At 48.0% G+C, this 25,606-nt stretch overlaps 1 protein-coding gene across 1 annotated transcript in view; it reads right to left on the bottom strand.

Annotated features, from left to right (window-relative positions):
* Positions 1-1,548: 1,548 nt before the first annotated feature.
* The window catches only part of PALM3 (paralemmin 3), a 37,087-nt gene continuing 13,029 nt past the window's right edge, over positions 1,549-25,606 (bottom strand). Inside the window, exons 2-8 of the mRNA XM_033172969.1 lie at positions 23,396-23,447; positions 17,013-17,093; positions 15,316-15,440; positions 12,961-13,081; positions 7,656-7,686; positions 5,044-5,151; positions 1,549-3,961 (exon numbers count right to left, since the gene is read on the bottom strand). Of these exons, the coding sequence (XP_033028860.1) occupies positions 1,668-3,961; positions 5,044-5,151; positions 7,656-7,686; positions 12,961-13,081; positions 15,316-15,440; positions 17,013-17,093; positions 23,396-23,440 (2,805 nt within the window). The 5' untranslated portion in view covers positions 23,441-23,447 and the 3' untranslated portion in view covers positions 1,549-1,667. The remainder of the gene's footprint in view (positions 3,962-5,043; positions 5,152-7,655; positions 7,687-12,960; positions 13,082-15,315; positions 15,441-17,012; positions 17,094-23,395; positions 23,448-25,606) is intronic.

Genomic DNA, 25,606 nt, shown 5'->3' with positions numbered 1-25,606 from the left:
TAGGACAGGCTGACAGAACCCCATAGTCACACTTTGACTGGACTGAACCGCCCAGGGGTCCTTTGCCTATTTAGGATAACCCCAGGACCCCAAATGCCTGCCTGTTTCCTGCCCTGACATTCTGGGTCATGCTGTTTCCTCTAGCTGTGGTTGTTAGTAAAAAAAAAACATGCTGGTAGCTGGAACATCCCTGCAGAGCACCCCTTTGCCAGCTCCAGAGCACCAGACCCATTTCCTCACCCCAAGCACAGCCAGAGGCCCGCTTGTCATTGCATCTGACTTTAATTGAGACTCTTCCAGTACTGCCCAGGAACTGACCATGTAAAAGGCTCTTACTGACTTGGTGGTGGCCCCTAACAGAAGTTAGATAATTAGAATTAAAAAACAAAGTGCATAGAATAAACAGTCATGGGAAGGGTGTGGGTGGTTGTGAGGAGGAGGGCTGGGGGGGGGTCCCTGTACCCCTGGCTAGAGCACGGACCCAGTGGCTGTGAATAGGAATTGGGGGGGGGTGGTGGTCCACAGTTAGGAAAGGTCTCTCAGTCTGTCCTTGTGAGGAAGAGCATGAACTCTGCAACACGTGAGATCATAGCTAGGAGGCCACATCCAAGCTGAGAGGGATCCAGCAGCTCCTTGTCCGGAGCCTCTCTGTATCGCCAGCTCCTGCTGTCCCAGAGTCCTCTTGTGCCCAAAGTGTCACAGTGCTGAGTATTTGCTGCAAAATCCATCGTGGCACAGCTGGGGCACCTCAGCCTACGTGCAGAAGGCAGTACGAAGGGAAGAAGGTATTGCTCAGTGTCTCTGGAATGTGCCCAGACTGATTTTTGGAGAGTAATGCCAAGCTGGCAAGAGGGATTCAGGCACATGCGGAGAGTGGAGATGTCAAGAGTTCTGCATGCATAGGTGTAGCTCTCGTATCCAGCCCAATGCGAGTTATGTACAAGCATGTGGAAGCATATGTCTTTTCGTACTGGCACATGAAACTGGGGGGGCGTGAACTGATGCGCTGCAGGCCAACATGCAAGCGGATATGTGACTGTATGTGCCTGTGTATGCATGTTAACAACAGCTGTGCATTGATATGTGCATTCCAACTACGCAAATTTACACAAATGCACACCAAAATGTGTGTGTGTGCGCGCGTGCGCGTGTGTCTGGGGGAGAATGCATACACAGGAAACATAGGTGGGGGAAACATGTTGGTGGAGTCTATGCGTTAGTGCATGACAATGCATGGTCAGCAATGAGGACCCATGTTGCTAGTGTGCAGAGTGTACCTGCTGCAATTGTGTGGGTGGGTGTCCATGTGTTAGTTCCTACATGTGACTATGTAATGTAGAGACACACTTGGAGCATCAGATTTCTCTCCCTCCTGTTCACCCACTCCAGGGGAACATGGAGAGATGAACATGGAGAGGCAAATCCACTATTTGAACAAGTCCTCTGTTAGAAACCCTCTAGGGGCTCATCTCCACAACCAGCATCCGTCTCCTCCCAGGGAGTGTGTGTGTTTGTTTGTTTGTATGTATGTATGTATGTGTATGAGAGAGAGAGAGAGAGAGAGAGAGAGAGAGATACCTACAGTAGACTACTGGCAGGGCATGTTACCAACTCCAAAGCCTGCCACTGGGACCAGATCAACAACTCCTGTTCCTGAGGAGGGCATCCTAGCCAAGCTCACATGACCGAGCAGCACTGGCATGACTTCTGCTTGCGCCTGCTCTGCCCCTGCTCTGGGTCTTCCCCTTGCCGGGGCGCTGCGGGCTGGAGCTGGCATGAGGAGGCCAGTGTTGGCAGAGGTGGGTGGTGTAGGTTGGGGCCTCCTGGTTTGTGGCTGCCTGGAGTTTTAAGATCCCGTCTTGGGCTGCATGTCTCCGGACAGAAATGTCCAGAGCATCTGCTGAGGCCTCCTGCAGCAGAGGTTGCTGTTCAGCGTGGAGACTTTCCAGGACTTCCTTAGCCTCTTCTGCTGCATCTCCAACTTCTTTCAGCTCCTGGTTTCCCACTGATACAGTCTTGTCCAGGAGAGGCTGGCCATTGTCCTGGCTGGACAAGAGCAAAGCATCTGGAGCCGTTGGGTTAGGGGATGGGGCTTGGTCTGGCAGCAGGGGCACTTCTTCCAGCTTTTCTGGAAGAGACTTTTCAGGTTCCTGAAGGGAAGTTGCCTGGCCCTGCAGAGAGATTGGCACCTGCTCCATTAGCATAGGTTGAGCTTGGCCCTGAGGTGACCCTTTAGCTTCAAGGAGACGAGGTGAGGTCTGGCTTGGCAGGGATGCCTGCATCTGGTCTGTAAGGCATCCTCCCGACTCTTGCAGAGAAGAATGGGCTGCACCCTCCAGAAATGTTGGGTTGTGGTCCAGAAGAGATTGTGGGATCGGGTCTGGTACAGATGCTGGAGACTCCCCTGGAAGTAAATGCTTACCTTCATCCACAGGGAATGGGATCTGGCCTGGAAGAATGATGTCTTCCTCTGGCAGAGAAGGGATCCAGCCCTCTGGAGCTGTTGGCATTTGATCCTGCAGAATGACTGGAATCTCTTCCAAGGACAATCCCTCTGCTTCGTGAAGGGAATTTATTTGATCAGGCAGAGAAGTGAGCTGATTAGACAAGGAGGGGATTATGTCTGGAAAGGATCCTTTCGCTTCCACCCCAGAAAGTTCCTGGCCCTGTGAAGTTGTCGATATCTGAAGCGATTTCTCTATTTCATTAAAAGAGGAAGGGATCTGCCCTGGCAGAGATGTGAACTGGTCTAGTAGAGGTGACAGGACCTGATCTGGCGGAGCAGCACTCTGTTCTTGTAGAGATGTTGGGATCTGGTCCTGCAGAGGTTTCCCATTAGCTTCACGTAGAGGCGATGGGATCTGGTCCTGCAGAGAAGTGACCTCACCCTGCAAAGAGGATGGGTTCTCTTTTGGAGAAGAGGAAAGATGGTCCTGCAGAGATGGTGGGGCTGGATCTAAAAGGGACTCTTGCTGTGGGGGTGGAACTGGGGCTGAAAGCAGTTCCTTCCTTTCTTGCAAAGGAGCAGTCTGGTCCGAAAGAGTGGACAGGCTCTGATTTGGTAACAAATGCTCTAGGCGTGAACCCTCCATTTCCTGAAAAGAAGATGGAATCTGGTCTTGCAGGGGAGGAGGAATCTGCTCCTGAAGTGTCACTGGAACCTGGTCTGGCAGAGGTGATGATGATGATGACATGACTTCATCTAGAAGTGGCATCTTGGCTTCTTCCAGGTCAGGGATCTGGTCCAGCAGAGGTAGCTTAGGCTGGTCCAGCCATGACCCCAGGCTCTCTCCGCTTAGATTTTCCTGTCCCCCCACCACTGGCTCCGCATGGCCAAGTGCTAGGCCTCGGGCAGCCTCCGCCTCCTTGGCACCCTGTTCTGGTAACTCCTTCTGCCCAGCTCCCATCAGTTCTGCTTCCTTGGCCAGGGACCCCATCTCCAGCTCCGCCTCTGCCTGCCACTTGGGAGAATCAAGGCAGCTATTCTCACCCTGCGGTGCCTTAGAGGGATTCTGATGATCCCAAGAAGGGGGGGACTCTCCCTCTGGACCGTCACGGCTGCCCAGTTCACTGTCCACCTGGCTTTCTGTAGCTCCAGGGGCTTTCACTGAACTCGAGGCACTGCAAAGGTGGTTTGGCTTGCTCCCTTTTTCACCCTCATTCCCTAAATCAGGTTGGCCCTCCAAGTCTTCCTCCTTCCCAATGGAGCTCTGCTTCTGCCCAACAGCATCCATGCTGCCCACTTCCTGGCCCAAGTGGTCCCGGATGACCATCTCCTCCACTGCCAGCTTTCTTGGGCAGTTGGGAGAGGCTTCACTGAGGCCCAAGCTCTGGCAGGCCAGTTTCACGTCCGGAGCAGCTTCAGCACTTCTCTGTGGGGGCTGGACACCCCCACCTTCTTCAGTCATAGGGGTCACATCGATTTCTGCCTTCCCAGCACTGCATTCACTGCCAAACACACCTTTGGAGGAAAAAGCAGCAACATTATCTCAGGCACTCAGGTCCTCTGATTTCCCAGTAACACAAAGAAGCAAAGCTGGAGAAGGAAGCAGTATAATATTTTCAATAAAATAAACTACAGCTCCCATCAACCCTAGCCAGCATGAGCAATGGTCAAGGAGGAGGAAGAGTTGTAGGCTGGAGGGCCAAAGGTTAGCACCCCCCCATAAGACACAGTTACTTATATAAAGAGGTGTTGTGCCGAGTCCATTGTCCAGAGTCTAAATTGACCAAACCAGAGATGAACTTTGAAAGTGGTAGACAAACAAGGACACACACACTTTGCATAATTCACTCTGGTTTTGCCAGTCATGGGACGAGATAAGAGGCTATGAAGTGATTGATATAGTTCTGTCGCGATTCCATGGAGAGGTCCCACCCACCCCCCACTTCAAACCTTAACATTTGCATCCCCAAACCTGCTTTTAAAGGAAAACTGTGATTTTCAGGATTTGAGCCAAATGCTCTGCCACTCAATACCAAAGTCCGTGTTTGCAGAAATTTGCTTCACCCCATGCTCCACTGGAATGCAAACGCTTGAGTCAAAGGGATTGCCTCTGGTCCTCTTGGCCTGATCCCTCACCCCTGCGGTGGGAAAACTCAGCCCCAGAGGTCAAACATGCCCCTCCAAGCCTCTCTCTCTCTCTCTCTCTCTCTCTCTCTCTCTCTCTCTCTCTCTCTCGTTCTCTCTCTGGCCCTGGGGACTCTCCTCAAGCCACATCTCCTCCCAGCCACACCCAGGACGTATTTTCCTTCGCAGGCTCCTGGAGCATTTTTCTCCAGCAGGAAGGTGTCCCCTCGCTCAGATAATGCCTCTTCCTGGCTGCATGGAGGGCACAGAGGTGTGTTTGAGCGTGTGCGGCAACTCAGCACACAAAGGGAAGCTTTACATGAGTTACTTGGCCCACATTTGCCTCTGGCCCTGTCCACCACCAGCATTTGGCCCCCGAGGGGTTGCGCAGGATGGAAGGTGGCCCTCAGGCTGAAAGAAAGCTCCCTCCCCGCATCACTCAAGGGCAGACCTTGCCAGTCTCCAGCACCCACCTCCTCCTGGCATGTCTCCATTCTGCAGCTTCTCTTGGGCTGTTGCTTGCAGAGACCTCTTGGGCGGAACAGGAGCCAACTCGAGCCTGGACTCAGGGCTACTTCTCTCTGCAAGGAAATCATGGTCACATTCAGATGAAGTTATCAGGTCCTCTGAGAGGTGTGTGTGAAGCTTGTGAGTCATAGGTCAGAGGGGGTAGAAGACAGCAGCACCTGGTGGCAGGTCAAGGGAAAAATGTATTTCTCTGTCTGGCAATTCAGGCTGTACCCTTGTGGATAATGGGGGCAGAGGTAACAGGTGCTATATCTATCTATCTATCTATCTATCTATCTATCTATCTATCATCTATCATCTATCTATCTATAAAGGTAAAGGGACCCCTGACTGTTAAGTCCAGTCACAAACAACTCTGGGGTTGCAGCGCTCATCTCGCTTTACTGGCTGAGGGAGGAGGCGTACAGCTTCCGGGTCACGTGGCCAGCATGACTAAGCCGCTTCTGGCAAACCAGAGCAGCGCATGGAAACAATGTTTACCTTCCCGCCGGAGCGGTACCTGTTTATCTACTTGCACTTTGACGTGCTTTTGAACTGCTAGGTTGGCAGGAGCTGGAACCAAGCAAATGGGAGCTCACCCCGTCGCAGGGATTCAAACCGCCAACCTTCGGATCGGCAAGCCCTAGGCTCTGTGGTTTTACCCACAATACCACCCGCGTCTATCTATAGATCTATCAATATCTATATCTATTGATCTATCTATTGATCTATCTATTGATCTATCTATCTATCATGTATGTATGGTGGTACATAAATATTTTGACACACAAACAAATGGCAAGAACCACCAAGCAGATAACTAACCCTTCTCCTTGGTTCTGTGTGTCACCCTGAGATTTTTAGCTCTTCCTCCAAAGGATGCCATCAAAATCCTGAAAGATCAAGCCAGACCCTGAGACCAAGCAGACCAGTGTTCAGACAAGCTAAAATAGTGCTATGAAGTAGTATCAGAGTCCCCTAAAGATGCACCAAAATAGGCAGTGCACCAGGGATGCCAAACTGGTGGTCCCCTAGGTGTTGCTGGACTCCAGCTCCCATATTTCCCTGACCACCAGCCATGCTGAAGTGGAAGAATATCTGTAGGCAGGGCTTTTTATGTGACAGGACTCACCTCTACAGAGTGCCAGCATCTCTCTCTTTTTTGCTGAGTACTAACATTTATTTTATTTTAGCTCACCATCCTGACCCTGCACTTTCCTACTGGTCCGTATCTTCCATTCTCATTCTTATTCTTGAAATTTATATACTGCCCTTTATCAAAAGATCTCAGGGTGGTTCACAAGATAAAAAAATACAAAATAAAAGCACAAAATAAAGAGTGAAAACAAAAACAAAACAATAGCCCCACAACACAACACAACACACAAAACTTTTTAGAACACTGTGGAATATTAATCGACCAAAGGACTGGTTAAGAGGAAGATTTTCGCCTGGCGTCTAAAGATATGAAGGCACCAGACGAACCTCCCAGGGGAGAGCATTCCAAAAACGGGGAGCCACTGCAGAAAAGGCCTCAAAGGATGATCACAGGATCCGCACCAATTTATATGGAGAGAGGAGGTCCTTGAGGTATTGAGGTATGAGAACAAGCTCCCATCTCCTGGGCCAGGAAACTCTACACAGCCAAGTCAATGCAGCCCGTCTTCTGCTCCGAAAAAGGTGACTCACTGGGGGTTCAAGATATATAATGAGTTTTAGAACTCCCTGAATGGAGTTCTAAAAACCAGAAGGGCCAAGGCAAAGCTGCAGGCCACAATGCAATGACTGGGGGCTGGTTTTGGGCTTGGTGGGTCACACTGTGCAGGCCGGGAAGAATCTGAAAAGGGTTCTAGTTTCACCAGCAGGTGGGGGGAAAGAGGTGAGAGTGGGTAGAGGGGATGGGTGAAGAGAGGTATAAGTTACCTGGGTAATGGTAGGGAAAGGTGGGGTACATTCTGGGATGGGTAGAGGGATGGCTAAAGGTGGGCTAGAGGTTGTCGAAATGACAAGGCTTCCAAAGTTGAGGTTACAGAAGGCAAAGAAGAAACATAAGCTTGGAACGGGCTGGAACACGTCCCAGGGCTATTTCTTTATCTGAATGTCCTACAAGGCTGCACCAACAATCTAGAATGGATAAAGAAACAATACACACAGAGACACGGATCACGGTTGTGCTCATTCCAAGTTACTCCGTCCTCTGAGCCTGCCCTTTTAACACAAATAGCTGGCTGGAGATCAGATTTCAGTCCGACAGGTGTGGATCTTTCAACACACATCCGGGAAAGTAAATTGCAGAATACGCTTGGGGAATAGGGGGCCCACCTTCCGCCTTATTATGTCCGCCAGCTGGGCTGCAGAAAACAAGACAGGTGGGAAGCTGTTGCTTAAAGCATAGTGGGATGTGAATTCACGAGTCCTGGATGGGACTGAACCATGCAGTTGACCTGCATTAGTTCAGAAGATTGCAACTGACAGTTGTGAGATTCCCATTCATTCCAATGGAGCTTGCGCAGAAGGATTGCCAGGCAAATTGCAGCCACTGCGATAGAGGTATCCTGGAAAATAGAGAATGACTCACCTTCTGGAGGAGAGGAAGAGGTCCCATCAACCTGAAAGCAAAAGAAAGGAACTTCATGGCAACAATCTCCAAAAAGATCACTAGTAAACATTTTTTTAAAAAAATAATGAGGTGGCTTTTGCTCATTCTCAAATTCTTATTTATTCAACATATTGATTCTTTGTCTTTCCTCCAAAGAGCTCAGAAGAGCCTCCATAAGGATTCTTGTTTTATCTGCACAACAATCCTGCAAAGTATGAACACAGGAATCTGCTTTATACAGTGGTACCTCGGTTTACGAACTTAATCCGTTCCGGGAGCCCTTTCTTAAACCAAAACTGTTCTTAAACCAAGGTGCACTTTCCCTAATGAGGCCTCCCGCCACCTGTGCCCTTCCACTGTTCGGCTTCTGTTTTTAGACCGAGGTAAAGTTCGCAAACCGGGACGCTACTTCCGGTTTTGCGGAGTTTGTAAACCGAATAGTTTGTAAACAAGGCTGTTCTTAAACCGAGGTACCACTGTACTGAGTCAGACTATTGGCCTTGCTTAGTATTGTCAAACTCCAAACTGACTGGCAGCATCTCTCCAGGGCTTCAGACAGGAGTCTTCTTTCCCAGCCCAACCTGAAGATGCTAGGAAGTGAACCTGGTACCTTTTCCACACAAACCTTGTGTTTCACCACTGAGCTAAGAATCTTTCCCAGGTTAAAGCAATGACTAAGACAGGATACAATGTTTGCACAATGCTTGTTGGCCAGTACCTGTGACATCACCAAGGCATCTCTTCCGCCAATCCCTGGAAGAATTTTCTGCTTTAAAAATATTTCCATTAGAAGAAGAAGAAGAAGAAGAAGAAGAAGAAGAAGAAGAAGAAGAAGAAGAAGAAGAAGAGAACACTGAAAGCCCATGCTTCTTTATGGCTGCAACTGCATACCATTACCTGGAAGTAGATTCCACTGAACTCTATGGAACTTACTTCAGGGTACATATTTTTTGCTCCATAAGATGCACTTTCCCCCCTCCTAAAAAGTAAGGGGAAATATCTGTGTGTCTTATGGAGCGAATGGTGGTCCCTGGAGCCGAATTGCCCAGGGGCCAAAAGAGGATCATGTTTTTTATTTTACAAAGAGAAAAGGGGGTGTTGAAAGGACCCCGCTCAGCAGCTGATCAGCAAGAGATCGGGAGAAAGATCGGGAGTCCCCGGCTCCCTTTCAGCCCCACCCCCTCTTGCCCAGGCCTCCATTGTTGAATGTGCTGCAGAGGGAGGTTGTTTGTTTCCCCAGCTACATGTGACTGGCTGATTAGATTATCTGTCTGGAAACTGCAGAAAAGGCTCCCTTCCTTTAGAAGCTGCAGAAATGTGAGTTGAACCCCATAAAAACGGGGCTTTTCCCCTTTGCTTTTCCCCCTTTGCAAAAAAAGCTGCAAAACTTTTAGCTGATCCTCAAAAAAACAGGGCTTTTAGAGGAGGAAAACCAGAAAAATATTTTTTTTTCTTGTTTCCTTCTCTAAAAATGAGGTGCGCCCTATGGTCCGGTGCACCCTATGGAGTGAAAAATACGGTAGATTCTGTGAAACTCCTTTTCAGCTGAGGTCAGAAAGCCCCCACCCCCACCCCACTGTTGACCTTCTGGCACTTACTGCAAACTTTTAAAAAACCCCAATAGGATTCTTAACTGAATTAGGATTTTATAGTGTCAATTTATTGCTAGACTTATTGTATTGGGTCTCTAGCACTCTGCTTAGAGATGATGGTGATTAAGCATTTTCAAACTGTTGAACTAAATAATAAATAACAGGCTATGTCTACTTTCATGCTGTAATGTAAGATGACAAAAACGATGGCACCCAGGGCTCCTTGGGGAGGAAGGGTGGGAGAGAATTTTAATTAACTTGATTTTTTTTTAATAATATCCACCAATTCACCATAGCTGCCTTGATCACCACCCCCTCCCACGAATTTTTTTTTGGGGGGAGGAGTGTTTCCACTCCCACAGAGATATCCCTCCCCTCTTCTTTCTGCATGCCTCATGTGTGCACTGGCCTGGCCTGTGTGTGGGTGTATGAGCGTAATTCAACAACGGGTGAGCCCACATCCTGTGAGAAACAGACATAAATCAACAATAAACCAGAGGAAGCTGGAAAGAAAGAAAGAAAGAAAGAAAGAAAGAAAGAAAGAAAGAAAGAAAGAAAGAAAGAAAGAAAGGAAGGTGTCAAAGTTATTGGTGCAGAGACATTATCACAGGGTCTGACGGAGATCCACATTGGGGCTCAGAATGGAAAACAGGTTTTGCTTTCCTCTAAAATGTGTATTGTGGCTCAGTTGCTGGAGTCTTCTGGAGAAATTTGCTCTCAATCGGGGTGGGAAACCTGCTGTGGCCTTTCTGTCGCTGTTGAGACTCCAACTCCCATCAGCCCCAGCCAGCAAGGTCTATCGTCAAGGGTGATGGGAAGAGTGGTACAGCAACATCTGGAAAGCTGCAAGTTCCCCATCTCTGTTGCTCAGTGTGGTGCTAAGCAGGTTTGCCCAAGAGCACTTAATCCATTGTAACTTCCTTCCTTTGGGACTGCTGCAAAAGTCAGAAAGCTATGGCTACTGTGCATACAGTCATCTCTCCATCTCTGGGAGAACCCTCTCTAGTGGCACAATATGGTCTGGATTGCATAGCCTGGTCTACGGGGCCTGGTTCTGCTTTTGTGGCAATGGGATGAGATGAGGTCCAATTCTATAACAGATCAGGATCCCCTTTGAGCCTTAGGAACCCTTCACTTGGGCAAAGGAAGAACTGGGTAGCCAGGCTGTGTTGGTAACAATGCAACCCAAGGCCTGAAGAAGTGAAGGTGAGACCCTCAGGGAGGTGCCGTTGCTCACTCACTCCTCCAGTTAAATGATCTTGGAAACAATGTTGTGATTTGCTGTCAGGCAGCATCCTATATTGCTGACCTGATCTTACGTAGGTTGATCTTCCTTCCTTCCTTCCTTCCTTCCTTCCTTCCTTCCTTCCTTCCTTCTTCCTCCTTCCTTCCTCCCTCCCTCCCTCCCTCCCTCCTTCCTTCCTTCCTTCCTTCCTTCCCTCCCTCCTTCCTTCCTTCCCTTCCCTTCCCTTCCCTTCCCTTCCCTTCCCTTCCTTCCCTTCCTCATCCCTTCCTCCCAGATTGCATCCATAGTGAGACGGTTGTGGCTTCTTGGCAGACTTCAGAGCATCATCAGGTCACTCCAATTTGCATATCATTCACATGGACTTGGAAGGGGCCAAATTACATTTCAAAATAACACCCACATGGTATTGTGGTTTTGTTTTTTTTAAAACCCAATACTATCACCAGGAAAATTAATTTCTATACGGAAAATCCAGTTTCTCACTAGATAATGAACTCACAATTTTGAGCTCTATCTAAAGTGAAACATTTACAACTTTTATTTATTAAATGTGTAGACAGTCGTACCTTGATTTTCGAACAGCTTAGTTCTTGAACGTTTTGGCTCCCGAACGCCGCAAACTCGGAAGTGACTTTGGAAGCCGAATTGGCTTCCGCAGCCAATCAGGAGCCACACTTTGGTTTCCGAACGTTTTGGAAATCGAATGGACTTCCAGAATGGATTTCGTTCAACTTCCAAGGTACGTACCTCGGGTTACAGACGCTTCAGGTTGCAGACGCTTCAGGTTACGGACTCCGCTAACCCAGAAATAGTACCTCAGGTTAAGAAATTTACCTCAGGATGAGAACAGAAATTGTGTGGCAGCAACGGGAGGCCCCATTAGCTAAAGTGGTACCTCAGGTTAAGAACAGTTTCAGGTTAAGAACGGACCTCCAGAACGAATTAAGTTCTTAACCCGAGGTACCACTGTACTGCCCTTCATCCCAAGATCTCTGGGCGGTTCACAGCATACTCAACTCAACTCATTTTATTTTGGCTTTTAGCCCATATACATAACAACCAAAAACAGAAACAGAACAGCACAGTCTGGTTTACAGTTACTAACAATAAAACAGATTTAAAAAATACTCAGCTGAATAGAATATAATAAAAGTTAAATTAAAATCACAGCATAAAAACGCAAAGTACACAGTAAAACAAGAACAGAACAAAACAATAACCCTACCCCACCAACACATTTAAAAAGACATAGAATGTACAAGTAAATCAGCCAAAGACTTGGTTGAAGAGGAACATTTTTGCCTGGTGCCTAAAGAGGTCTACTGAACGATGGATCAGGGTGCTTTTGCAACTACAGCAGGAAATGCTCTGTTTCCAAGATCCAAATTCTAAAATAACTTGGAAAATGTTGATAGAAAGGGAGAGAATATGGACACTGTAGGCTGGTAGGCTGTAGGAGCACATCCAAGAATTACAAAGCAGGACACAAAGCATTGATCATTAGGTGCTGTTTCCTGAATAAATGAAGTCCCGGCTTTTGAAATTTCATTTGTTGTTGGCTAAACTATGGCTTAGCATGAACACATGCATATGTGGGCTACTGGTGAGGAGATTGGGGACTCTCTTTCGCTTCCCTGAATGTTCTGCTGCTATGCTGAGCTAAGCCTTAGTTTTGATGTAGTGTATTGCCCAGATGTGGTCTCGTGGCTTAGCTCTCCCAGACAAACCACAAGCCATAAATCACGGGACAAACCTTGGTTACATGATTCGTCTGGAGCAGGGGTCAGCAAACTTTTTCAGCTGGCGGCCGGTCCACTGTCCCTCAGACCTTGTGGGGGGCCGGACTATATTTTGGAAAAAAATATGAACGAATTCCTATGCCCCACAAATAACCCAGAGATGCATTTTAAATAAAAGGACACATTCTACTCATGTAAAAACACCAGGCAGGACCCACAAATAACCCAGAGATGCATTCTAAATAAAAGGACACATTCTACTCATGTAAAAACACACTGATTCCCGGACCGTCCGCGGGCCGGATTTAGAAGGCAATTGGGCCGCATCCGGCCCCTGGGCCTTAGTTTGGGGACCCCTGGTCTGGAGAGTGCTAATCCTTGAGCCTGTCTTGAGACAACATGCAAAGCCAAACCATGCTTAGCTCAGTGCTTATCTCAAGCAGCAGCAAAATGACTAACTCGTAAAAATGGCCCCAATCCCCTCTCTTGGACCCCACATGCTTGCACATTCCTACTGAGCCATGGTTCGGCTGAGCGTAACATGCAAAATTAGGTGATATCCACATATTTAAGCTGTTCCCTACAACGATAAGGGAAAGAAGCTTGGTTTTAAAAAATGTATGCTGAAATTCTCAAAATGTCAAATTCTGTGCTTGATAGCCAGTTTTGCATTTGCCACAACAGAGGAGATCAGGAACTACTCATACCTCCCCAAGGCCATCCAAGGAAGACAGCTTCACCTCCTTCAAAGCCTTCACAGGCTCCTCTGGCTGTGGCAATCCCTGGTGAAGTTCTGGATTATCCAGCTGCTGCATCTGAGTTTGGAGACTTCAGAAAGAGAGGAACAGCCATTAAAGGACAACATTTCATGCCCCTGACAAGCAGCGACAGGGAACAACGGTGGCCATGACCAATTCTCTACATCAGGGCTGGTGAACATGTGGCTCTATGGTCAGAGCTGGACGACAATTCCCATTACCCCTCATTACTGGTCCTGCTGGTTGGGGCTGATGAGAGTTGGGAGTTCAACAACATCTGGAAGGCCACAAATTGCCCACCCCTGATCCACATGATTATTGCGACACAGAGATGTGCAAACCAGGACTCTGTTCACAGGAAATTGATGTGCTTGGTTATCACAACACATGCCTTGGTAACATCTAGATTAGTGGGGCCTCCTTCTGACATGTTTTTGGAGCCTGCAAATCTAAAATACAGCAGTCCGATGGTTGACTGGAACTGGCCATAGAAAGCATATCACATTCATCTTCAAGATTGTCCTCTTCCCCCGTAATTTAAAAATCTTCTGAGGAAGTTTGGCAAAAGGAAGCATAAAAGGTAAAGGTAAAGGTACCCCTGATCATTAGCTCCAGTCGTGGACGATTCTGGGGTTGCGGCACTCATCTCGCTCTTATAGGAGGAGGGAGCCGGCGTTTGTCCGCAGACAGCTTCTGGGTCATGTGGCCAGCATGACTAAGCTACTTCTGGCGAACAGTGCACAGAAATGATGTTTACCTTCCTGCCAGAGTGGTACCTATTTATCTACTTGCACTTGACGTGCTTTTGAACTGCTAGGTGGGCAGAAAGCATAGCATGTAGCCATAACAGACAGGACCTACTCGGTGGTTGCCTCCTCATTCTGTAAACCTGCCTGGATTGCTCTTGACTGATTTTTAGCCAGCTGGGTAAGACCTGGCTTTTTAGATGCATCTGCATGCTACTAAGAGTGCTATGGACTGGTTTTTAAATAACTTGTGCTTTATTGATTTGGTGTTGATTTATTACTGTGTTGTGTTTGCCTTTTTCTCTTTGCAAACTGTTTTTGAAAGACCTTAGGCTACCCAACAGGACAGAAATCACAACAACATCAACAAGAACAACAACAGATGTATTTCATTGTTTCGAGTGGGGTTTTAAGCTGGAGATCTTCAGCCCCATTCTAAACTCACCAGTCACTATTCTGGGAACAATTTGCTCTCCTGTCCTTTGGAATTAAGTAACCTTATGAGCTGAACCTTAGCGCTATCCTTCACGAGCAAGTACTGTATTCTGACATCCTTTGGTTAGACAAATCCTGGCTCCTTGCTTGTGCGCCCGGGTGTGAAAAGACCCCCACCCCCACATTTACAGCCAGGCTGCTGGAGGCTCTCCACCCCTGTTGCTGAGTTGTCACTTTTGCACTGCCTGGGGGATCCTACCCTCCTCCTCCTCCTCCTCCTCCTCCTGCCAGAGTGTGATTTAATCCTCAGGAGCCTTGCTGACTAATCACTCCGTTGAGCTCCTTCCCTCCAGCTCCCTCAGGCCAGGAAGTGGTTTCAGGCTTCTCTGTCCTGAGCGTTGGTTGTTGTTGTTTTTAGTCTCGAGCATCTTCTCTTCCGGAAAGAAGAAGATGCAGAGAGGCATGAGGGGGACACAACATGCCCACAAAACATCCCTCCTTCACGTCCTCCAGAGACCTCGATGTCATCATCAGCTTCCATCTGCAGCTCCAGCCGGAACAGCACGTTATTGTGGCTGTAGTTGCTATTTATGTATATATTGCCATCAGCGGCCTCACTGGCCTCCACCAGGAGATGGGCTTTCAAGTGTTGCTAGTCCCACACTGCCTCTTCCAGCAGAAATTCAGCAGGCGTCCTCATTTATTTATTTTTAACTTTCAGATATCTCTTGAAGACTTTTTTTTTAATGCAAACAAGCCTGAGTAGTTGCCCAAAACGTTCCTTGAGTAGCCAGTCATTTTTACGATTGCTTTGTCTCGTTTTAAATGTTCCTGTTGTACACCACCCTAATGTTTCACGAGAGGGGGGGGCATATAAACACTTTTATAAATAAAAACAGAATGTGAGATGCTTTATAGAGAGCGAAGAGGACAGGTCTCTGCCCCAAGGGCCTTACAATCTAAAATTTGAGACAGGGAGGGGCAAGAGAAGGGGGAGGAAACTGAGGTGGCTGCTTCTCTGTGCTGGGTAAAACCATGAAACCCCTTTGGGTGTGTTATTGTCAATGCTGCTGCTGCTCCTCCACCACCGCCGCCCCCCCGCCATCACCTAAGACACACTCACCTGCACAGATCTTGCTCTAATTCCTGAATGCGATTCTGTGCCTCCCAAACAGAAGACAAGTGACCATTGTCGTCCGTGGGTGAGGATGTTCCCTCCATCAGCCAACGATCACGCAGAGATTTCCTCTGAGAAGAGAGAGACAGAGAACGCATTTGTCAGCAATCCTCCACTGGACACTCACGCCGATAAGAGACACGTGGGCTGTCAGGACACATCAAGACAAGACAATGGGCTTACAGTCATGCATATATGCACAGGCACACATGAGATCATTCCTGCGCATACCCAGAATTGCATCTTTGTTCAACCACGTGCACATATAGGTCTACATGAGCAAGCAGTCACACGCAAACCAGCAACAGTGCAAAAAAATTTCACGCCAGGCTACATGGCCAGATATTTTCAGCATATTCAGTGTCGGCTGTGTCAACTGCTTTTATTGTTTGGAAATGTATTTTAGTGGGTTTTTTATTGTATTGTTGTATCTGCTAGGATAGCACCCTAGCAGATCCTGGTACCGGTAAAGGATGGAGGTTGGTTCAGAAATACTTTAAAATAAGTAAATAATGAAGCTACATGGCATTGACAGCAGATGTTGAACACACCCACTAGTGCAGATGTTCAAACATACTCCAGCCACAATCCTCACCATTTCTCTCTCTCTCTCTCTCTCCACAACCACCACGCATCATGCAAACATTTGCACACAAAGGGCCACACAGCCAGAACTTGACTCCCCACACCTTTCAGCTTCTAGGGGCATGAGCATCTGCATGTAGGTGGTCCTCTTGGCCATTTGCACACCTTTTGTGAGGTCCGTGCCACACAAGGTTGTGAAAACATAGGCCAAAATAGGGGAAACTTGCAAGCAAACCCATATCCCAGTGATTGTGCCAGAATGCCCAGTGAAGCTCATTGCTAAATGTGGGCTATAAATTTTCCTTGACTCGCATGCCTTTGATTAGACATGCTTATTTCTAGTGCAGAACATTGGAAAGTGAAGCAAGGTTGTTGCTGCTTTTTGCTGGGACTTAGGGATCTAAAGCATGCAATTCTCAGGCCAGATTATGATTGGTTGAAGCCTTATAGCTGTCCTTTTTTTTTTCTCCTGGGAGGTGTGCAGAAAAATATGATCCTTTATAGAACAAAGATGCATTAGTGGGGTTAAAGGGACCAACATTTGATGCCTGTGATACAAGCACTAAGTTCCATTTTGCAGCCATTTTATACCTCCTCCTATATCTTCACAACTGCCATGTGAGGTAGGTTAGGTTGAGAGTTGGTAACTGGGCCAAGGAAGTGAGCCAAAGCAATGGGGAGTTAAGTGAACCTGCACAAGGTATTTTCTATTTGTTTTCAAGGTGGACCAAGAAAAAAAAAGTCCACAAAAACATGTGCCATTATACAAGAGTTAGTTTTTAAGACACCCCAAGACTTTTTTTGTAGTATCTTATTTCAGGCTCTATTTTTTGGGGGGGGGGTCTATTTTGGGAACTACAACAGGACCCCCAACCATCTTAATATTGGGGTCTGACATCCCCCCTCCTCCCCTAGAGGTCCACCCTGGTCCCTCCCACAGTGGTACCCCACCCCCCACCCCCACCCCAATCATTTCACCTCCTTCACCTCCCCACTCCCGCATCCCAACCTCCATCCCTCTGGTCCATCCATTCCTGCATCCCTCTCCTGGGCGTTACCTTGAGGCGCTGGGCTCGCAGTCTCTCCTCCTCCAGCTCCCGGCGGGTGGCCAGGATACGCTCCTGCAGCCTGCGCCGCTCCTGCAGCAAAGCAAAGGGGACCGAAGGGGTGGAAGGCGAGGCGAGGCGAGGCAGGAGCCGCCCTGCAGAGAGGGGCGGACAAAGGGCCCGCCGCCGCCGCCGCCGCCGCGGTGGGAGGCAGGGCGCGAGCGAGCGATCCCCACGTGGGCGAGAGACAGGCGAAGCTGCGTGCCTGCCCGACCGACCGCGCCGAGGACTTAAGCCCACCAGCAGAGCAGCCGTCCCTCCTCGGCCTTTAGCAGCATCACCTGGGTGGAAGAGCAGCAGGGAAGAGCCCCACCCCCGCCGCCACCCCTTTGTGTCTCGCCCGCGTCCTCACCCACTCCCTGCGCTGCGCTGCTCTCCCTCTCGCTACCGGTTAAGGAAAAGCCCATCTATGCCAACCCAGCCACCACATTGCAACTATGCCAGCAGCGCCTCCCCCTTTTAAAGGCGGTAAGAGCTGGGGGGAGGGATGCAAGGTGGGGGGTGGGGAGACTGCCCTGTCTGCAAAGGGCCTGCCCCCTTAACCCTACCGGGATGTTTAAAAGACCCTGGGGGGTGTTTCCCCGTGCAGCGAGAGGGAGACTTTACTGCCACTCTCCCTTTTTGGCTGAACTCTCTGCAGCCTCGTGGCACCTAAAAGGTGGCTGCATATCCTTGTGAGGACGACTGGTACACAAACCAGGTCTGTGGGCTGCTGTCCATGAAAATTAGATAGATAGATAGATAGATAGATAGATAGATAGATAGATAGATATTATTACGGCCATTGGTCCATGAAAGTGTGTGTGCCACAATCAATCAAACGAGGCTAATAATCCTCTTGAAGAGGCTGGTTTTACCTCTCCATCATTTTCTTTCAACAGCGTGGTTTTTCAGAGTTTAGGGAAATCATTAGAAGTGTTCATCATTAATGCTTTTGAATTAATATACCCCCCCCCAAAAAAATAATCAAAATGCTATTTGCACTGGAGTTACATATGGGTGGTTTGTTTACATGAGTCTTCCTGATGTTTAGTACCTTTCAGCTGATGTAAGACAGTCCTAGTCAGAAACATCAGGAAGGCACCAGGCTGGGGAAGGTTGCCCTACATTGGTTCAAATAATGCTGCTATTATCAGACTGGTTTAACTGTGTTAATGACAGATCCATGCTGTGTGGGTCTAAACAACTTTTAAAAAATAGTTACTTTTTGACACCAGACTGCAATGATCTCAAATAATTCAATTAGAACACTGGAGACAAACACAACCATGTCTATACAACCTGAGTGTGCCCAGCAATATCTGGAGTTTGCAGTCTATTGTGTTGACATTAAAAATCAACATGTTTGTGCCACACAACCATCTGTATATTCCAACAGACTTTCATACGCATAAACAACCCTTAGGAGACTAATAGGAATTATGAATGAAATCAGGGCTCTAATCTTCCTTGATGACTGGGCATAGGAAATTAAAAGAGAGGACATAACGTCAAATGAAACCACCAAGTAAAAGGTAAATGTAAAGGACCCCTGACAGTTAAGTCCAGTCGCAGACGACTCTGGGGTTGTGGCGCTCATCTCTTTTTACAGGCCAAGGGAGCCAGCGTTTGTCCGCAGACAGTTTTCCCGGGTCATGTGACCAGCACGAATAGCGCACAGAAACGCTATTTACCTTCCCGCCGGAATGGTAACTATTTATCTACTTGCACTTTTGGGCGTGCTTTCAAACTGCTAGGTTGGCAGGAGCTGGGACAGAGCAACAGGAGCTCACTCCGTTGCGGGGATTCGAATCGCCAACCTTCTGATCGGCAAGCCCAAGAGGCTCAGTGGTTTAGACCACAGCGCCACCCGCATCCCTGTCACCAAGTTGTTGTTGTTGTTCAGTCGTTCAGTCGTGTCCGACTCTTCGTGACCCCATGGACCAGAGCATGCCAGGCACGCCTATCCTTCACTGCCTCTCGCAGTTTGGCCAAACTCAAGTTAGTAGCTTCGAGAACACTGTCCAACCATCTCATCCTGTCGTCCCCTTCTCCTTGTGCCCTCCATCTTTCCCAACATCAGGGTCTTTTCTAGGGAGTCTGCTCATGAGGTGGCCAAAGTACTGGAGCCTCAACTTCAGGATCTGCCCTTCCAGTGAGCACTCAGGGCTGATTTCTTTAAGAATGGATAGGTTTGATCTTCTTGCAGTCCATGGGACTCTCAAGAGTCTCCTCCAGCACCAAGTACAAAGGTACAAATTTTGATGCAGTGTTTGGGTGTGTGCCTACACGGAGGTTACAATGTGTTTACCAAGCCAGCATGTGTTGCATGCGCTCAGACACCCTGTGGCGCGCATAAGGTCATGGGTGTGTCTGCCACTGTTCACGTACTCAGGGCTCCTCACTGCTGGTTGTAGCTCCATCTCCCTTTGCCCCGATTCTCTCCCTGCACAGAAACATCTCTCAGCTGCCGAAACACTTCTCGCAACAATAAATGTTTACTACGCTTCCTGGCATGCACCATTCATGACAACATCTCCCATCTGGATGTGTGCGTGGGGCTGCACACAAGGGCAGCCAGGCTGCATCGCAGGCACCAACCCCCAGCCCGGCCCCTGCTTCTTCCAGTCTGGGCCGGCCTCCAGATCCTTCTCCTCCTGTTTGGTTCAGGTTGGAGCTATTGCCTGGTGAATAATTCATTTGTTTCAAAGGCAGGATGAGCAAAGGAATGGCAGCTCAGGTTACACCAGGCTTGCTCAGTGTTTCCCACGGAGGAGGGGAAGCAGCCCAGATTTAGCCCAAATCCAAAGACGCTGGGAATATATTCAAGGGCTGCAACTAGAACAATGCTGGCCACTTCCAATAGCCACATCACTGGGCAGAAAAGATAGGTACACACCCCAGGTTTGCCACTTGTGTATCATCAAGAAACAAAACAAAAAATTCCTTCCAGTAGCACCTTAGAGACCAACTAAGTTTGTTCTTGGTATGAGCTTTCGTGTGCATGCACACGAAAGCTCATACCAAGAACAAACTTAGTTGGTCTCTAAGGTGCTACTGGAAGGAATTTTTTTTATTTTATTTTGTTTTGACTATGGCAGACCAACACGGCTACCTACCTGTATTAAGAAACAAGTTTGCATAAAATTTGCACGTGCAATGCAAATTCAGAAGCAACTGCTGTCATTTAATTAGAAATATCTCTCATAGTGGGAAAGACTGTGGCCAGGCGACCCGAGGGCTTGCTCAGGCTGCTGTTCACTATTATGGAGAACTTCAAGGCTCCTAATCTCCCTTTTTATGGTTCCTTATCTTTAAATTGGACTTCAAACAGAAGTCTTCTTCAAAATGCATGGCTTTCTTCTGAAAGAACTTCAAATCAAAGTTCTCTGTCCTATGTGTGGATGCATTACTCCACAGTCCTTGCATTCTGCCACAGTTCAGGCAAATCAGCACATTTCTGGCCGTGCTATTTTCTCCTAGAGAAAACGGGTTGCCATACAAAACCGTATATATTTTAAAAATATTTTTATTGAAGAATTTCTTGATTTACAAAGGTATTGCAATGTCTCTCTCGTATTTTTCCGTATAACATTTTTACAAATCAGTTTTTGTTGTTGAGACATTAGGAAGAAAGGGGCTGTTTTTCACTAGAGCCTCTCCCAGTTGAACGCAAGTGTGAGACTGGAAGAAAGTCTCCCCAAAAGTTCATCCCTGCAAGTCATATTTTCAGGGTAAATGGAGGGGGGCCTGTGGCTGCTTCCTTTCCTGCAGGGGAACTTGGGATTGTATCCAGAACTGCGCAAGCAGAGTTACACTCATTCAGTTTCCTCTCCCTGTGGATGGGAATAGCCGGGGGGGGGGCAGGGAGGGGCAGCTGCCCCTCAATCAACAAAAATCAATAAAAATACATAGCAAACTGAGGTTCTGCCCCCCCCCCACAAAAAACCTGCCCTGCTAACAAAAATCCTGGCTATGCCCATGTCCCCAAAACTGCTCCAGAGGGTCCCCCACCCCCTGGGAGCTGATATTGAGGGTGCACAAGGGGCTCAAGGCAACAGGAGCAGGATAGGAAGTTTCATTGTGTGCGCAGAAGTCTGTTGTGCAAGCGGAATTGCAGCATTTGATACAGCTCATAGGTCTGTAAACAGCTGCTGGGTCTGAAATGGTTGCCTCTGTGGAATGGGGGAACTGCCTGCGTGCAGAAAGGATTTTGTAAATGGGATTAAACACGGAATCCCCTCAAATCCTCACATCAACGTGGGGAGGGCAATGCTGTTATCCTTATATTACAGAGCAGGCAGTATACACTATGTATTTAAAAGCACATTCTAAGCGCCTTCTTTCCCTCAATGAATCCCGAGCATGGTAGTTTGCCCCTCACAAACTACAATTCCCAGCAGCCCTGAACAACCACAGCACTCATAATTCTTTGAGGGGGGAGGGAATGTGCTTCAAATGTGTTTTAAAGGTACAGTGGTACCTCGGGTTACATACGCTTCAGGTTACATACGCTTCAGGTTATATACTCCGCTAACCCAGAAATAACGCTTCAGGATAAGAACTTTACCTCAGGATAAGAACAGAAATCATGCTCTGGCGGCGCAGTGGCAGTGGGAGGCCCCATTAGCTAAAGTGGTGCTTCAGGTTAAGAACAGTTTCAGGTTAAGAGCGGACCTCCAGAACGAATTAAGTACTTAACCAGAGGTACCACTGTATAGAGCACACGCATCATACATTTCAAGCACCCCAAAGAATCCTGGGAATAGTAGTTTGTTAAGGATTCTGGGAATCATAGCTCTGTGAGCGGTAAACTACAGTTCCCAGGATTCTTGGCTGTGTGTGCTTTAAATAGGCTGCTCAAGATAGACAGCTCCTGATGCTTGCACCTCTACAGTGAGTCAGCTGAGAAGCTGTAAAGCCAGAAATAATTAAATATGTTCCACAATCTGCCATCCTGAAATATACTCGGAGTCGCTTAGTACGTAACACATCCCATCAGCAATAGCTGGTCAGCCACATGCCACCAACATGATTCTCCTTCCCACCAACAGCCTCCCCACAGCTGAATGCATTTGACTGTGTCTGTGTCCATGCCACATGTGTAAAGCACATGACTCCCCCCAAAGGATCCTGGGTACTGTAGTTTGTTAAGGGTGCTGTGAATGGCAGCTCTTTGAGGGCAGAACAGCAGTTCCCAGGATCCTTTGAGGGAAGTCATGTGCTTTAAACCTATAGCCGTTGTTAGGCTATAGGGCAAATGAGCAACCCACACAGAGCCGCTGGGCCTGGCCTAGGTGCCGCAATAAGCCTCCCTACGAGTTCTATCATGTGCTCGTAGCATTTGGTCACAGGAGCCTGTGCGGCTTCGTCTTCAAAACTATGTTTTTTGTTAATACAACTATTTAGGTTAGCTACCCTGAGTTTAAATTACACGCAATTTTTTGGGAGGGCTCTCCCCCTACTGCTCGTTATTCTTTTGATTTAATCTTGATAACTTTCTGATTTCCCTCTGAGGAAACTGACGGAGTATCCAGTGAAACGAGGGAGAGCCGGCAGCTCGTTAGGGTTTCAGTTTTGAGGGTTTCAGTTTAGGGTTTCAGTTTTGAGGGTTTCATTTGAATAATATATACAGTGGTGCCCCGCTAGACGAAAATAATTCGTTCTGCGAAAATTTTCGTCTAGCGGGTTTTTCGTCTAGCGAAGCGGCAATGACAGCCGCGCTTTCGCTAGGCGAAAAAAAAGACGAAAAATTTTCGTCTTGCGAGGCAGCCCCATAGACAAATTCGTCGAATGCCTTCGCCTAGCGAGTTTTTCGTCTTGCGAGGCATTCGTCTAGCGGGGCACCACTGTATATATATCTTTTTGTCTAAGTTCACCAGGTTGTTTGGGGACCCTCACCCCATTTTTCAGTTAAGTTTGAGTTATTTCTTCTTTATTATACTATTATACCTGTCCCTTGTTTTAGGCATTTAGTCACGGCTGAGTATTTGATACTTTTTTTCCCTTGGAAACTGATAAATAGAGCATTACATATTGCAATGTGGCTTTGAGGGACATGAATACATTGCAGGTGCTGAACCTCTTCTGCCCAGGTTGTGCCTGGTGCCGTTGCCCCAATCGCCCCACACGAGTTACATTACACTATTATTATGAGCATCGCTTAGTTCTGGCATACAGATCTGGGCACTCTGCCTTCCCACCCACCTCTCCCCCTCTCCCTTAGCTTTGGAACAGGGGTAGGGGGTGGGGAAGCTCCCATGGGGGACAGAGGCTGGACCTCGTCTGAGGGCCCTGAGCCCCATTTCTGAACAAGTGGGGCAGGGGTGGGGGTGGGGGAAAGGAAGAATACTTACAGTAATGGCCTGCAGCCGCTGCGCAAACAGGGAGCTCTCTGCCATTTTCCCTCTGAAAGACAAACAGAGCCTCTTGGGAAGTGTCCAGAGGACATTGGATGCCAGTTGGATGCCAGCGCTCACCTCTTCTCCCCCTCCCCTCCGCCAGCTCCCGTCTCGCATTCCTGCTTGCTCTGATCCCTGCACGCAAGCAGACCCCTCTCCCCTTTTTCCCCCCACCTGACATCTGGTCACTGCATTCATGGCATTCAGTAGCAAGCCCAGGCATGGCAAAGGAAAAGCAGTGTGCAGGCGGGAACCTCTTCTCCGGCTTGCTCCACCATTCAGTCGTGTCTGTTCTTTTTTATCTGCCCACAGTGCCATTCCCACGTTGAAGTCGAATAACCTGGCACAGTTCAGCTAAGGCAGCTGAAAAAATATCGCTGATGTTTTACGTTCCGAACTACTTTTATTTTCTTTTTAAAGTGGCATCTTTTTTAAAAAAAAAAAATAAGGATTTTCTTGTTTTACAAAGGTATATGCGATGTCTCTCTCGTATTTTTCCATGAGGCATTTTTACACATCAGTTTCGTTTGGTGATAAATTAGGGAGGAAGGGGGGGGAGAGGTGGGCGGGATGGAGAGATGGGTGGGGTGGGGTGGCGATGTTTCTATTTTACTTAATACATGTAGGGTTTGGTGTCAGCGTCGTTTGTGCAGGTTCTCTGTTGTTAGCTTGTGCTCCTTTGATAGTGAGAGAGTTCAGGGTTGGCGTAGGGTGTGATTGTTCATTAGTGGTTGGCTGCGGTGGTCTTTGGTTTCCTGTGTGAGTGGGGTGGGTGAGTGTTTTGGATCAGGCCAGCCATATTGATTTTTATGCTCTCCCACCGCATTGTCGTTTTGGGCTCTGTGTTTGATGAAGGGGAACCATACCAGGGTGAAGGCGTCTTCTTCTGTTTGTCCCCGTGTCAGTTTCAGCTTACTGGTTTATTTTTCTAGTAGGGCTGTTTCCCATACTACTTGGTACCATTGGTCCATGCTTACTCCTGACAGGTCTCTCCAGTGTCTGGTTATGATATTTCTGGCTGCTGAGAGTAAGTGGGTTATGAGTTCTTTGTGGTGTAGGTGGGCGTTGTTATCTTGAAAGATGTTTAGTAGGACCAGTTCTGGGGTAATTTCTAGCACTTGCTTGGTTATCTTACATATTTCTCGTATGGTTGTTGTCCAGAATTGTTGGATTTTGGGGCATAACCACCACATGTGGAAGTATGTGCCTGTGGAGGTGCACCCTCTCCAGCAGTTAGGTGAGTTTCCTGGGCATATTAGCGCTAATTTTCTAGGCATTAGATACCACCTGTGGGTTAGTTTCATAAAGTGGCATCTTCTGAAAGGTACTCAGGGCCAAGTCATATCAGCACTTAACTGGCAAGTCTACAGAAAGTATTAAAGTGCAGGAATGGCCAGTCATGTGCTGATTATTCTTATTTCATCAGTAAACTGCCTTGAGTCCCTGTCAGGGAAGAAGGAAGGGCAATAATTGATTGATTGATTGATTGATTGATTGACTGACTGACCTACTGACTGAATGCCATGCAAATCAGCCTTCTGCCTGCCACAGCAACCATGCCTTTTCCAGGTCATTGCAGTGGCTTTCGGAAAGCTGTTGTATGCAGAATTCCACACATATGCTTAGCGGTGATGCAGGCAACCCATGTGGCAAGACTTGTACTGGGTCTGGTCTTTGCAACAGAGCGGGAAAGGAGGGACTTGTTAGCAGCAGGGTTTGCGGGGAGTTTGTTGCTATGGGCAGATCCATCCCTGCTGAGACACCTGGATGTGGCAGTATCTCCTCCTCTGGGGCGGAGGATCCATTAAGATGGTCTTGCCCCCCCCCCCAGAAGTATGGGACCTGGTGGATTCCTGAATGCTCTGGGGGATTTCCCAGCTGATATGGTCAGTGCTCCAGCCACAGCCCTGGTCTCATTATGAAATAGGATCACTCCCAAGCAAGCATGCTCCCTGACTGTGGGGCCCACAGAACTCCATGGTGTTTTGAGGAGCTGCAGGAGATGGCGGAAAAAATGTCAACAACCTCAGATACGCTGATGATACAACCTTGATGGCAGAAAGTGAGGAGGAATTAAAGAACCTGTTAATGAGGGTGAAAGAGGAGAGCGCAAAATATGGTCTGAAGCTCAACATAAAAAAAACTAAGATCATGACCACTGGTCCC

Source organism: Lacerta agilis, chromosome 16, assembly GCF_009819535.1.
Source record: "Lacerta agilis isolate rLacAgi1 chromosome 16, rLacAgi1.pri, whole genome shotgun sequence".
Lineage (NCBI taxonomy): Eukaryota > Metazoa > Chordata > Lepidosauria > Squamata > Lacertidae > Lacerta > Lacerta agilis.
Note: the sequence above shows the minus strand (reverse complement) of the source record. Positions and strands in the feature narration are given on the sequence as shown.